Source organism: Lepidochelys kempii, chromosome 24, assembly GCF_965140285.1.
Source record: "Lepidochelys kempii isolate rLepKem1 chromosome 24, rLepKem1.hap1, whole genome shotgun sequence".
Taxonomy (NCBI): Eukaryota; Metazoa; Chordata; order Testudines; family Cheloniidae; genus Lepidochelys; species Lepidochelys kempii.
This window is the reverse complement of record NC_136403.1, coordinates 114,452-129,157: the sequence shown is the minus strand read 5'-3', so window position 1 is coordinate 129,157 and position 14,706 is coordinate 114,452. Positions and strand designations below refer to the sequence as shown.

General features: G+C 46.1%; 2 protein-coding genes across 15 annotated transcripts in view; one reads left to right on the top strand and one right to left on the bottom strand.

Moving 5' to 3' along the window:
• GON4L (gon-4 like) overlaps positions 1–5,749 on the bottom strand; it is a 58,763-nt gene extending 53,014 nt beyond the window's left edge. For 6 of the 12 annotated variants that reach the window (XM_073323160.2, XM_073323165.2, XM_073323162.2 and 3 more), the window contains exons 1-4: positions 5,587–5,748; positions 4,837–5,412; positions 2,298–2,519; positions 608–804 (exon numbers count right to left, since the gene is read on the bottom strand). In XM_073323160.2, the coding sequence (XP_073179261.1) occupies positions 608–804; positions 2,298–2,519; positions 4,837–5,386 (969 nt within the window). In that variant the 5' untranslated portion in view covers positions 5,387–5,412; positions 5,587–5,748. Of the gene's footprint in view, positions 1–607; positions 805–2,297; positions 2,520–4,836 lie in introns of all 12 variants that reach the window. The other 6 variants (XM_073323166.2, XM_073323167.2, XM_073323170.2 and 3 more) reach the window with 3 other exon arrangements.
• The window catches only part of SYT11 (synaptotagmin 11), a 43,136-nt gene continuing 34,114 nt past the window's right edge, over positions 5,685–14,706 (top strand). For 2 of the 3 annotated variants that reach the window (XM_073323182.2, XM_073323181.2), the window contains exon 1: positions 5,685–5,772. In XM_073323182.2, the coding sequence (XP_073179283.1) occupies positions 5,756–5,772 (17 nt within the window). In that variant the 5' untranslated portion in view covers positions 5,685–5,755. Of the gene's footprint in view, positions 5,773–5,803; positions 7,130–14,706 lie in introns of those variants that run through there. The other variant, XM_073323183.2, reaches the window with a different exon arrangement.

The following is a 14,706-nucleotide window of genomic DNA, read 5'->3' as shown; positions in this document are numbered from 1 at the left end:
CTGACAAGTGCTTCACTACAGAATTAGCTGGCTCAAGTTTTGAACTAGGTCGCTAAGCAGATGTGGATTTTCTCTCCACTACAATTCATTCCCATGTGGAAATTGAGTGATAGGATAAAAATATAAAAAAACAGGAGGGGGCCTTTGTCACTATGTACACTGCATTTCCATTAACAGTCCCACCAGAATTCCTGAAGTCCTTTACCAAGAAACCCAGTCCTCTCAGAAAATATGAGGTTTGTACATTTCCAGTCTATGTCCTCTCATCCCATCTTAATAGCTTGTGCCTTTGTCCTGGGCTTCTCAGGTGTGGTACAACCAGTTGCAAAAGATCATGCTACAGGAAGTAAAAGATTAACATCTGCGAGTGACAATGTAAGTGACCCACTTCTGGATCAATTCCACCTATAACAATAGATAGCTCTCGTTTTACAGTCCATCACAGGAGACAGACTAGTCTGTGAATCATTACTATGCTTACCCCGTTTATAAAATCCTGCACAATTCTATAGGCTAACCTCAGCCTAGCCAGCACTTTGCCAGTAAGATACTCAGAGTCTATTCCTTTTCTTAGTACTGACATACATCTCCACTTCACCCCACTCACATGGAGGATATTTCGCACATTGACGACGGTCAAGTTGTGCTGTTTCGCTCCATCTTCTAAGGTGCGATCAAGCATGTCATCTAGTTTGATGTCACAAGCCAAGGACGCCTCCTCTTCTTGGCCTCTCTCTTCACGTTTACGTTTGGTTGCCTTCCTCCTCTTCTTCCTCCTCTCACTTTCATCTCCATCTTGCTCCTCTGCAGATTACCAATAAACAATTCAGTTTCAAAATACAAGACAACCTCCCACTCAGACAGTGGGACTCTTCAAAAGCTAGAATGCAGCAGACATTAACAGGTCTCATCTGCTTTCCACCTACTGATCATGAATAGGAACCATGAGTCACTAAAACACTGGTGTTTTGACCGGCTCCTATGCAGGTTATAACTAGTGCGGGGGGTCAGGAGGCGTCAAACTCACTCTTCGGGAGAAAGATGGATTCCATCTTAGTGACAGTATGTGGGCTGCAACATAAATTTATAACCACATACAACCCGCAATCCACAGCGGACTCAGGCAGACAAGAGTGAACTGATCCTTCACATCCACGAGAGCTAGGAACACATTTTTCAAATGGAAGACTAAGATATGGAAGAATCTGAACTAATCAGAGTCCACATATACATTAAGCTAGGTATTAGACATTTATGCTCTAGTGACTTTACAGAGCTGCCATACTAGCCACCTTCCCTCCTCCTGAAGGAGTTGCCATGAAGCAACCATGCAGTCAGGCTGCAAATCAGAAAAATCCTGGATCCCAATAGGACCAGTGGGTTAGAAAACTTATCAAGCCTAAGTGTATTGCTGACTCAGGAGAAGAGAAGAGCAGCATCCAAGCTCTTCTCTTAGGATGCCAGTGTTTGGGCAATAAGTGACAGACCACCATAGGGATCAACTCCAGTTTGTTTCAGAACATGCTCCTCACTGGGCCCCTGAGGCTTAGTCAGTTACTGAATTACAGTGCAGAAGTTTAATATATCATTCAGAATTGCTGAACCCAAAGGCTGGATTCCTACACCAGTTTTGTGCTTCCTTTCCAGAGAATTTCTAGTTGTACTGTCACCATGTGTTAAGGAAAAGTTAGCACATGTGACTCCATTTTGGTTTGGGGCCCACCATTGTTTAAATGCCAGCACATCATACACCAGGAGGAGTGATCCTGAGATACTGAATCCCTGTGAAAATCCTCCTCCTTGTCTCCAGCCTGCCTTGACTCCCAGTATCTGGTTTTTGTCAGTCTCTAACTCCCTGTCTCTTGGCCTTGATGTGAGGCCTCCCATCCTGATAATAAAGGTTACTGATGCATGGCTTTAGGACCATGCTGTGTAATTAACATACTGGTATAGCATGAGGAATGCACCAAGCAGGGATAGGTGGTAGATAAGACAAGGGTTCGTTTATTGGCTAAGGTTTCCGATGCACGAGGGCAACATGCTTTGCTAAAAAGTATGTAACCTTTGTATAATTTGTATTAGGGTCCCCCCATGGCTAGCAGGGGGGCACCACGCTTGAGCGTAATAAACTTAGTGTCTTTTGGGAACTCTGCAATTGTGGACTTTGTTTCTGTGCCTCAGCCTAGATTCGAACTGTGCATGTCCTATAAGGTGTAATTCGCAGCATTGGTGTGCGTGTCCTACAAGGTGTAATTCGTAACACCATGTCACAGGTTCTCCTCCTGCATGACACTTACCCAGTGGAATAAACAGCCCAACGTCCTCAGTTTCCTCATCAGTCTGCTGCAGCTGCTCCCCAATTTTGGTGTTTTTTAGTGACTTGATCGTGGCAGGAGCTTTAATTGGCAGCAGCAAGGAACTTCTCACTTGGGCCACTTGTTTTGGCGAGTGGTTGTCAGCTGGATGGGAGTGTCTCTGCAAAATTACTTCTACCTCTGTATGCAATTTAGGAGATTTCCCTGCAAACAGTATATATTAGGGTCATTTTGTTCACAGGGATTCTCCCCAGTTAGCTTTTCCTCTTTTGCACAAACCTATGATCCAAATACAGTAGGGATTCCATAAACCCTACAACAATACAGGTCTCATGCATTCACTATTCAAAGCTTGTGAACTTCAGAAAAATGGATCACCTAGGCTTCTGATGCTGCCTCATCACTTCTACCAGTCATTCAAAAAAGTCATTCACCATATAAGTTGAACAAGTAATAAGTGCTTTTGCTACCTCCTGGATTTCAATCACAAGCGTTCAGATATATTAGAAATCACAAAAACTCCTTTAAATACATAGGTCATATAAAGAAAAGGAGTACTTGTGGCACCTTAGAGACTAACAAATTTATAATAAATCATATAGTGTCAGGAAAAAATGATGGTGTGAACAAGCTGACAAATTAGCATTTTGCTTATATCATAGTTTCTTTATGCGTCCTATGATACACTGTGGTGCTAAGGTTTCTCCTGCCACTTGATGTCACAAAACCCAAGTGCTGTAATAAATCTGTATAAAGTTATAAACTTGCATTACAGCCTAGGGAGGGTATTGCTAGAGATTGTGGTGGCTTCCCATTACAAGCTCTAACAAGATGGACCTAATCTTTCACCTGTGTGAAAGAATGCTATTCTGAGAATGAAAATATAGGCTGACAATTTACGCACAGACCACCAATAGCATGAAATGTCTGAAAGGACGTTTGGTTACACTTTGATCAGTTTTTACACATATCTAGCCAAATCTTTAATCTTTAAAAGTAATGCAAGGATGATTACTTAGCTAGTAAGCAGTGTAGTTGTAGCCATGTCGGTCCCAGGATATTAGAGATACAAGCTTGTCTCTCCACCAGCAGAAGTTTGTCCACTAAAAAATATTACCTCACCCACCTTGTCTCTCTATTTAGCTAATATTTAGACAGCACTTTCAAGATGCAGATATTTGTTTTAAGGACAAACTTAAACAATACAAAATATTTTACACTGTACATTACCTATGAAACTTACTGGTGCAAGATAGGTTTAGAGTAGCAGCCGTGTTAGTCTGTATTGCAAAAAGAACAGGAGTACTTGTGGCACCTTGGAGACTAACAAATTTATTAGAGCATAAGCTTTCGTGGGCTACAGCCCACTTCATCGGATGCATAGGATGGAACATATAGTAAGAAGAGGCAGATAGACAGATAGATACACACACACACAGAAGGTGGAAGTTGCCATACAAACTGTAAGAGGCTAATTAATTAGGATGAGCTATTATCAGGAGGAGAAAAAAAAACTTTTGTAGTGATAATCAAGATGTCCCATTTAGGGAGTTGACAAGAAGGTGTGAGGATACTTAACATAGGGAAATAGATTCAATATGTGTAATAACTCAGCAGGTTATAGCCTCTTACAGTTTGTATGACAACTTCCACCTTCTCTCTCTGTGTGCGTGTGTGTCTCTTCTTACTATATGTTCCATTCTATGCATCCAATGAAGTGAGCTGTAGCTCACAAAAGCTTATGCTCAAATAAATTTGTTCGTCTCTAAGGTGCCACAAGTACTCCTTTTCTTTTTGCAGATACAGACTAACACGGCTGCTACTCTGAAACCTATCAGAATAAAGTAATGCTTACTCTAGTCCAGTATCCTGTCTCCAACAATGGCAGATACCCATGTTTCAGAAGCAGATGCAAGAACTCCTGTAATGGAATAACCTGCCCAAACAAGAAGTTTCTTCCTAATCCCTCAGTAGATGGCTGGCTTACGCCTAAAGCACCATTGTTTATATCCCTTCTAAAAGAAACTGTTTATTGTACCGAATATAACTCTGGATGTTCTTATCCCCATAAACTCTGGACTGCAATAATATCTAATGTCAATAAATTCCCTGGATTAAATGTTGTGTGAAACAGTTATTTCCTTTCATATTTTAAATGTGTTGTCCTTTCAATTTTATTAAATAATATCTTATTCTCTCTGAGTTTCTAATTCTTTGTTTTTTTGGTCTTTCTTCTGAAGATTTTCTGCCTGGACAAAACAAGAAAGTGGCTCTAAGAGCTAAATTATAGTCTTCTTCCTGACAAACACCACCACTCCAAGAACTCACAAAGCATGTGGACCACCACACGCCTGTAACAACAGCTTAAATTCAAGAGTTTATATTTCAGCAGGGCTGAAAATCAGACCCAACATTCTATGAAGCAGAGACCTAATCCCTTTTTGTTTGTAAAATACCTCGTGTGCTTATGCTGCTGTGTAAATAATGACAGCAGCAAGCAAGCCATATCAAATTAATTTACCTTCTGCAGTGAATTCTTGATCCTTACCCTGCTCAAGAAATTCAGTTGCGGACGCAGTTTCTTTTGTGTTCTGTTGACCTTCACCACTGTCCTGACTGAGATCTGATCTATGCTTCACTGTGATTCTTTTCCCACTCCTCAGGAAATTGTCCACTGGTTCTTTCCAAGCCCTTTGGCTACATGCCTCGGAGGTCCCTTTTCCTGGGATTACGTTTCCCTTAAAGGCTCCACCATCAGTGGCTTCCAAAAAGGGCAAATCCTCATCCAGTGTGACAGTAGTGCTTGCAGAACATGCAGGCTGTGCACCAGGCTTGTCGGCAGCTGACACAGGCTGAGTATCTGTGATTTTGCTCACTAGCCAGTGCTTTGATACAGAGTCTCTGAGCTCCTCAGCGTGACTAGCATTAGAAGACTCCAGTTTAACAGACTCTGCATCTGAGAGGAGAGCTACACCCTCCTTGTGATAGCTCAAGTCGACGGAAGGACTCTGGGGCTCCACAGCAACAGCTCTTCTCTTCTTGCAGGGCAACATCTTCAACGAGTGCGACATTCTGCTACCAATCCCCCAGCTCCACCCTAAAAGGACAAGAGCAATTTCTTACCACAGCAGAGACCGGGCCCTCCCCCCTAGCTAAACCCACGACAACCCCTCCCGGACGGCCCGGCCTCAGCGGTCAGACCCAGGAGCCCGCCTGGCGGTGCGCCCGGTTTACAAGAGCAGGAATCTGAGCGTCCCACAAGGCCACGAACCGGGAAGCCGTAAGCCCCACGCCGACCAGACTCTTCAGCCCCATCTTCCCGTCCCGCTTGCCGCCGCTTCCTCCAACGGGAAACGGAAATTACGTCCGGGCTCCCGTGTGGAGAGCAGCGCGCGCCGGCACCGCCATGTTTGTTTGGGAGCAAAGGAAAACGAGCCGCCATGGTTCCGGGCGGAAGGTAAGTGGGGCGCTGCCATGATTGTGCCGGGCATGGGGGCGGGGGCGAAAGTATGACCGCCAACTTTATGGGGGAGGGGGAGAAAAGGGGAGCCGCCACAAGTGCTACAGAGCGAGCTGGGGTCGCTGCCCTGGTTCTTGGGTACATAGCTGAGACCCCCGCCATGTTAGTTTGGTGAAGAGACGGTGGGGCCCCGCCCCCTTCCTAGGGGGCAGAGCTGAGGAGCCGCCATGTTTGTTGTTTTCCGTCTCTCCGCCGCTATGGGAGCGTCTCCTGCGGAGACTTAGTCCCTCTGCCCCACGCGTGCGTCGTGTGTGAACAGAACAGGCCGGAATCCAGAGAGCCGGAATCAGAGGCTGGAACATCTGCCTCGGGCAGGCCGTGTGCGTTACACCCAAGAGGCTTTTGGGAGCCTGCTCGGGTGCGGCTCGCAGGCGACGGTGAATTGGCCCTTACAGCCTCTGCGTCACCGAGCGACTGTCTTGCCCGAACTCACACAGCGGGAGCCTGGAGCGGAGCAGGCCTCTCCCAAAGCCCAGGCCAGTGCGCTGACCTAACCCTTCTTCACTTTGTCTTAAGTCCTCGATCTCTTGAGTTCTCTTTCGCATACACACACCCTCCACCCGCCCACTCTCTCTTTGGCTGTTAGATCGGATTCATTGCGTAGTAGGGTCATTGCCCTCAGTTTGCTGCAACTGGAATGATCCGGTTTGGGACATGTCCCCTTCCAGCTCCGCGAGAAAGATATACCCTTACAACACCCCGTGCAAGATAACACACAGGGAGGGATGCACCGCTTCCTTAGCCCAGCGCAGAAGCGCGCCCTGGATGCACAGACCTCCACCCTAATGTGGGATAAACCAACTCCCTACCCCCTCCAGCCCTACTGCAGTATATAAACAGCGCCACCCCAGTGTGGGGTAGACCACCTCCCAAGCCCTGCGCCGGCTGTACACCCAGTGTGGGATACCCTGTCTCCCTGCCCCGCTTGCCGGTGGAATACACTCCTCCACCTCGCAACCCTAGTGCTGGATACGCCCGCCTGCTGCCAATGTGGGTACTGTAGGGTAAGCGAATCCACTGCCCACCCGTCACTGTCCGGTGGTGGCGTCGGCGTTTGGGCGGAGTTTCCTCTTCGGGTGACATTGGAGAGGGGCGGAGCCTAATCCCCAGATCGGTCTTTGTGGGCGGAGACTGTGCTGCATCACGGCCAGTCGGCAGCTTCTGCATCCCAGGCTCGGAGCATCCTCAGGGCGGAGGCCGGTACCGCGGGAGCCCAGCGAACAGGATCCCGCACCCCGACTGCATCCGTTCATCTGCACCATGGCTGAGATCGCCAGTGTCCGACCCGGTTTAGGTGAGTGGAGCTAGGTCACCGGGTCCTACCCAGCTCCTGTCGAGACCAGGCCGTGCCCAGCGCCTCCCCTCCCCCATCGAGACCGTGTCGTGCCCTCCCAGCCCCATCGAGACTGTGCCGTGCCCAGTGACATGCCCGTGCATCCCAGCGGCCGTGCCCAGCGCCACCCCCCTGCCAATCGCGATTGAGCCGTGTCCACCACTTTCCTCATTCCGTATACCGGGCCATACCCAGCAATAGCACCCCTCTCAGCATGCCTAGGTCTTAACCTCCCCTCTAGAGCAACACGATCAGTGTCCACCTCCGGCAGTCTAGGTCGGTGCCAGGGACTCGCCCAGGCCGATGCGAGGGGCAAAGATGCTGCGAAACGCTCTGCCAGATACCGAGAATGTAGACTCCGCGTGTGGGAATAGGAAAACGGGGCGGGGGCGAGTCCCTGCTGCCCTCCCATCGGACGGGGTGCTGTGGGCAGAGTTCTTGTTACTCCCTGTCGGGGCGGGTTGCAGTGGTTAGGGGCCCCTTTGCTCCCCGTTTTGGGTGGGTAGAATGCAGTGAAGGGAGCTGTCTCCCTACGGCTGTGGTGGGGAGGAGTGGGTCAGGGTCTCTCTCCGCTTCGGGGCACAGCATCAGCACTGAGATAGGTAGCGAGGGAGGCTGGGACTGAAGCTGGCGCTGCCCTTCGGCCTGATCTCCATCCCCAGGAGTTGTGGAGGAGCAGGTGCGGGGAGCCTGAGCTGCAGCTGCAGCTGCAGCTATGGAGCCGCTGCTGCCTAATGGCTTCAAGCGGGATGACGTGATGTCTATTCCGGGCCAGGCAGCGCCCCGGCCTCTGGCTGGAGCCTTTGTTCACGATTCCCTGGGGGGAGAGACTGCTCCGAGGGGGCTGCCGCAGCAACACAGCTCCCGGTCCAGAAGCAGGTTCTAGCTCTTAGACGAAGCTGGATAGATGGAACATTTTTTCTGTACTATGTACCTGGATGCGGGCAGGGCGGTTCTGGGGGAATCTAAGCAGTGTCCCCAGAACTGAAGAGAGCGGCTCCCCATCTCATATACTCTCCTTCCTCACTCTGGAACAGCCAGGTTGCCAGTCTCCCCAACCCCTCTGTTTCTTATCAGGCTGAAATACCTTCTGCTCAGATCAGTCTGTTAATTGTGTGGGTCTGGAGAGATGCCTTGAGGCTGTAGCCCTGGGAATGAGGGGCCCTGCTTTGGGGGCAGGGACACATTGTGTTTTAAGAAGCTGTTTAATTCATTTAGTGACAGGTTTCAGAGTAACAGCCGTGTTAGTCTGTATTTGCAAAAAGAAAAGGAGTACTTGTGGCACCTTAGAGACTAACCAATTTATTTGAGCATAAGCTTTCGTGCGCTACAGCTCAAGTGTAAAATAGGCTGAAATTGTGCCTACTCAGTAAAAAGAAAAGGAGTACTTGTGGCACCTTAGAGACTAACAAATTTATTTGAGCATAAGCTTTCGTGAGCTAAAGTTCACTTCATAGGATGCATGCAGTAGAAAACACAGTGGGGAGATTTTATATACAGAGAGAACATGAAACAATGGGTGTTACCATACACACTCTAAGAGAGTGATCAGGTAAGGTGAGCTATTACCAGCGGGGGGGATGGAGGGGGAACCTTTTGTAGTGATAATCAAGGTGGGCCATTTCCAGCAGTTGACAAGAACAGTTGCGGGGTGGGGTGGGGGAATAAACATGCGGAAGTAGTTTTACTTTGTGTAATGATACATCCACTCCCAGTAAAACCTCTCCAACGCATCATCAAGGATTTACAACCTATCCTGAAGGATGACCCATCACTCTCACAGATCTTGGGAGACAAGCCAGTCCTTGCTTACAGACAGCCCCCCAACCTGAAGCAAATACTCACCAGCAACCACACACCACACAACAAAAACACTAACCCAGGAACCTATCCTTGCAACAAAGCCCATTGCCAACTGTGTCCACATATCTATTCAGGGGACACCATCATAGGGCCTAATCACATCAGCCACACTATCAGAGGCTCGTTCACCTGCACATCTACCAATGTGATCTATGCCATCATGTGCCAGCAATGCCCCTCTGCCATGTACATTGGCCAAACTGGACAGTCTCTACGTAAAAGAATAAATGGACGTCAAGAATTATAACATTCAAAAACCAGTCGGAGAACACTTCAATCTCTTTGGTCACTTGATTACAGACCTAAAAGTGGCAATTCTTCAACAAAAAAACTTCAAAAACAGACTCCAATGAGAGACTGCTGAATTGGAATTAATTTGAAAACTGGACACAATTAACTTAGGCTTGAATAAAGACTGGGAGTGGATGGGTCATTACACAAAGTAAAACTATTTCCCCATGTTTATTTGCCCCCCCCACACACACACTCTTCCTCACACGTTCTTGTCAACTGCTGGAAATGGCCCACCTTGATTATCACTACCAAAGATCGTCCCCCCCCACCCGCCCATGCTGGTAATAGCTTACCTTACCTGATCACTCTTGTTACAGTGTGTATGGTAACACCCATTGTTTCATGTTCTCTGTGTATATAAAATCTTCCCACTGTATTTTCTACTGCATGCATCCGATGAAGTGAGCTTTAGCTCACGAAAGCTTATGCTCAAATAAATTTGTTAGTCTCTAAGGTGCCACAAGTACTCCTTTTCTTTTTGCAGATACAGACTAACACAGCTGCTACTCTGATGCCTACTCAGTGTTATTGTCTGGTGCACAATGTACCATATACTGGAGTCTGTGGCTGCATAATAGGATAGCTGTTGATCCCCTGGGTCACCAACAAAAATGTTCTCCTGACTTTCTTAATGAGCGACATTTTAAATAAAGGAAATTTTAGCAATTACTTTTAAGACCTCAGGACTTGCCTACAGAGCAAATGATGAGGGGAAAACAGCAGGTGAATATGTGGGTTTCTCAGGAATACAACCTGCTCCCCCTCTCTTTCCTCTAAATCTCAATCTTGCTTTTTAGGCCACTCTTCAATGAGGTCTCATGGTTAAAAAAATGGTTGCTGCATTTCCTTTTTATTCTCAGGTGTTATATAAAACGCTGACAGACACACACACACCATTTCTTATGGTAAGCACACAATGTATCTATTTATATTTACAACCTGTGCAAATCACTGTGGAATCTAGGTGCTGCATACTAGCAGTTTCACCACTGATAATTAGTACACTATTGCAGCTTCTTTAAGGACCCCCCACCCAATATTATTAAAAACAAAGAAAATTAAAAGTGACATATTCTGTCTTTTAATTATTTTAAATATTTACAGAGTGAAATTTCACTTTCATGGGGAGCTTATTTTAAATTAGTACTAGTATGGTGCTAACAGAGTACTGGGAGCTTTATAACAAGGATGAAGACAAAATCCCTGCCCCATACAACTTATTCACTAAAGATAATGTTTAATTCTTGCTGTATAAAGTTGCAAACTGTCTAATAATCACTATATGCAGTGTCATTGTAGCCGTGTGTGTCCCAGGTTATTAAAGACACAGTGGGTGAGGTAATATCTTTTATTGGACCAACTTCTTTTGGTGACAGAGACAAGCCCTTAAGCTTACACAGAGTTTTTCTTTAGGTCTGGGAAATTTACTCAAGAGTGTAGGGTGGAACAGATGCTAAACAATCTGTTTCACCTTATATTAGCTGTGATGCTCTGTAAGTTTCCCAGACCTGAAGAAAAGATCTGTGTAAGCTCAAAAGCTTGTCTCTCTCACCAACAGAAGTTGGTCCAATAAAAGATATTATTGTGATGGGTTCCCTGGGGTGCAGCCTGGGACTATGGGACCACTGTGCCCCCTAAACCTTCCAGCCTGGGCTGTCTCTCACAATGCTTTGCTAGTGACAAGCAGCAAACCCCTCCAGATGCTATTATTACTCAGCACAACCGCATGTGGAGCTTCACACCCAGCTATATTGCATGAATCCTCCCAGAGCCACTCATGAATCAGACCGGGAAAGGCACTAGCCAAATCCCCCCAGCTTCCAGCCTTGCACCTCAGGAATATACCGTCTTGTACTGCTCAAGACGAGCAATGCAGATTTATTAATTGGTTCACCACTTCATCAATGGAAAGTGGATATACACCAACCTTTGCAAACCTGAGCAGTTTTGCCACACACTTCATACAAACTCACTGGTAAAGATAAACAGTAAAATAAATTTATTGGCTACAAAAGATAGATTTTAAGTGATTATAAGTTATAAGCAAAAAGTCAGAGTTAGTTACCAAAAGAAAGAAAATATAAGCATGCAGTCTAAACTCTCAACCCTATTAGACTGGCCAACATCTACATTAAGCGGTTTTCTCACCCCACTGGATATTGCAGTTCATAGTACACAGATTTCACGCTTGAAACCTGGGCCAATCTCCTCTTGGAGAGGAGTCTTAAATCTTCTCAGTGTCCTTGTGGCTTGCAGCATAGGTGGGGGCAGGCGAAAGGCGAATCATGGGCCCCCATGTCCTGTTTTATACTCTTAGTCCATGTGCTTGGAGAACACAAGGCCAGGCATACCTGGTGGGCATTGCTGAGTCCCCAGGCAAGGTTGAGCAGTTACCCTGGTGTGGCCCTAATCACGTGAGTCATTGCATTGTAGCTCCCTTGCTGGACAGTTGCTGGTGATGTCTGTTCAACAGCACCCACCCAGGTGTTGGTTACCTCCCTTGTCATTGTCACTGTAGGGCGAGTATCTGAGTGCCTCCCAAACCCACACCATATTTTAGTGAAAACTGTACAACACAATTCTTATAATTTCATATGCATTGATGATACACATATTTAGATAGAACAGTGTCTTTCAGCAGACCATAACCTTTCCCCTGATACCTTACAAGGCATGCTTTAATGTAATATCACAGTTATATACAGATGAGGAATATGGGGGTTACAGGACACTCCCCCAAGGTATAGAATGTCACATTTATCTCACTCATCATGTCTCTCTAACAGTCCTTATGGCACTCTTATAAAAAAGCCATCAAAGCTTGCTTCTGCAGATAGACCATTGTTAAATGGTTTGGTTCCCAGCAGTCTTTCTTGTGTTATGCATTATCAAAGTACAACATTCTGCATCGGGGACATCCAAATAATTGTTTGTGCCATTATTCAAAGGACTTGTCTACACACAAACTTGGACCAATTTAACTAAAGATGTTTTAAAATCAATTTAGTTTAACTGATGCAAAACCCTATATGGGCACTCTTAAAGCAGTTTAAAAATGGCGTGGATCAATTTAGGCTATATCAGTAAGGGCTCTACCTGTGCCCTTAATAATGTACACAAAGGGGTTTGCATTGGTTTAACTAAATACATTTAAAATCCAACTTTTGGTTAAAGTGGTGTGTGTAAATATTGCCTAAACACTTCCACTAATACTAATTCTAGTTAGCTTTGTAATGGGTAATTTAGTTACAGTATTACAACCTTTCAGCCTTAGATAATGTCCTTGGCCTTCTACCATACAATTGTACACTTGTACAGACTGTCTCAAAGTGTTTGGTCCTTTTATTCATACAGCTCTGCACCTTTTCCTGAAACAATCACTCTTCCCACCTCTTCTATTTCTTACTTGCAGAGAACTTATAAACTAATCTAAAATAAATTGTGTAAGAAACATAGGATATTATTCAACATATGTAAGTGCCTCCTGGGAATGTATAAACTGTGAGAATTACAGAAAGTCCTGATTAAGAATAATTGACTGCTTAACAGAGTAGGCGTGTGCTAGTTAGTTTGAATGACCCAGATTCATAAAGATATGTGGGTGCCCAACTTCCACTGAAATCAATGGAAGTTAGGAGCCTAATTACCTTTGGGGATCTGGGTCAATCAATGTCCATGACTTTCATCTGGTTTTAAAAGCTAAGGTGGCCTGCCCTCAAGTAAGTACTCTGAGGAGGAAAAGCCGTTTGCACCATGCACCTCTGAGGCCTGAGTCTCCACTTTTACACCATTTGTATGCCTATGTAACGCCATTGAAATCAGTGGTGTCATACCAGCATAAAAGTAGTGTAGCAGAGTGGCACATCAGGCTCCTTTTGTGTGCCAGTGTTATCACCGAGAGAATAAATAGAATCTTATTTTTTATTATTTTGTATTATGGTTGCACCTAATGGCCCCAACCAAGACTGGGGGCCATTATGTTAGGCTGTATACAAACCCATAAGAGGAATTCCCTGCCCCAAAGATGTTGAAGTTTAAACAGGAAGAAAGAGAGAGAGGAGGAGGAGGCCTCAAGGAGAATGAACAATGAGATGGTTTGAAAATGTCATGTTCATTTCATGATCTTCTTGCCCCCAGTTTGGCTGGGGATTGTTGTTTTTGATTTATTTACTTATTTAGTAAGTGGTTCTCTCTTAGATGGGGATTCTCTGATCAGAAGGATGAAAGAAAGGAGTAGAGACACTGAAGAGAGGAATGTGAGAGTGATTGGGGAGGGAAGGAAAGAGCAAAGCACGAAGGACAATAGGAGTAAGGAAAAAGTGAAGAAATTGGTTGGGGGCAGTTGGAACCAACTTCTCATCAGCAGATGGGAAAGACGGTTTGGAATAAGCTTTGGTAGGAAATTCTACTGCTTCTGAATGCAGAGGTACCCAGTTAGTTTCTTGCAGGAGTGATTCATTAAAATTATAACTTTCATTTGGTGCTTACTCACTAGAGAACTGTGCTGTTGCAACTTACACCACTATAACTGCACCAGTGGTTAGTAGGGTGCCATGTGGTTTTGAGTGCACAAGTGCAGTGTATTTGCTGCTGCATTGTGAGTGACTTTCCAAGAGTTACTGGCACAGCTTCTAGAAGATCAACAGGACAGGTGCATTAATGAGATGTGGATCTTCTAAGGTCCACAGTGCCTGTGCTACCTTCCCCTGCACTTCCTAAAGTGCACAGTAGAGGAGTGTGATACTGTAAATCTCCTGCAGTTTTTCTCCTACTGATAATAGCGCACCTTAATTAATTGGTCTTGTTACAGTTGGTATGGCAACACCCATTTTTTCATGTTCTCTGTGTATATATATCTTCCTACTGTATTTTCCACTGCATGCATCCGATTAAGTGGTTTTAGCCCACGAAAGCTTATGCTCAAATATTTTTGTTAGTCTCTAAGGTGCCACAAGTACTCCTCATTTTTTTTTCCTGATACAGACTGACATGGCTACCACTCTGAAACCTTAGACTAGTTGTTCCCAAACTGTGGTTCGTGAACCCCTGGGGTTCCAGGCACGGTGAGAGCCGGGGGAAGTCCTTTCCCCAACCTGAGCGACATAGCTGGGGCTGGGACAAGGGAAGCGGAGTGGGCTGGGGCTGCGTCGCTCTGCTTCCCGCCGCTGGTGAGTGCGGGGGGCGATCCTTTCTCCGTACTCACCGGTGGCGGGAAGCGGAGCACTGCGGCTGGGAGCGGGCTGTGACCAGGTTGCTCCGCTTCCCGCTGCTGCCGGTGAGTGCGGGTTGGTGGGGGAAGAGGTGGAATGGGGGCGGGCCGGGGGTAGAGCAGGGGGGAAGGGTAAGAGGCAGGGCAGAGGGAGTTGTCCAGGGCCCCACAC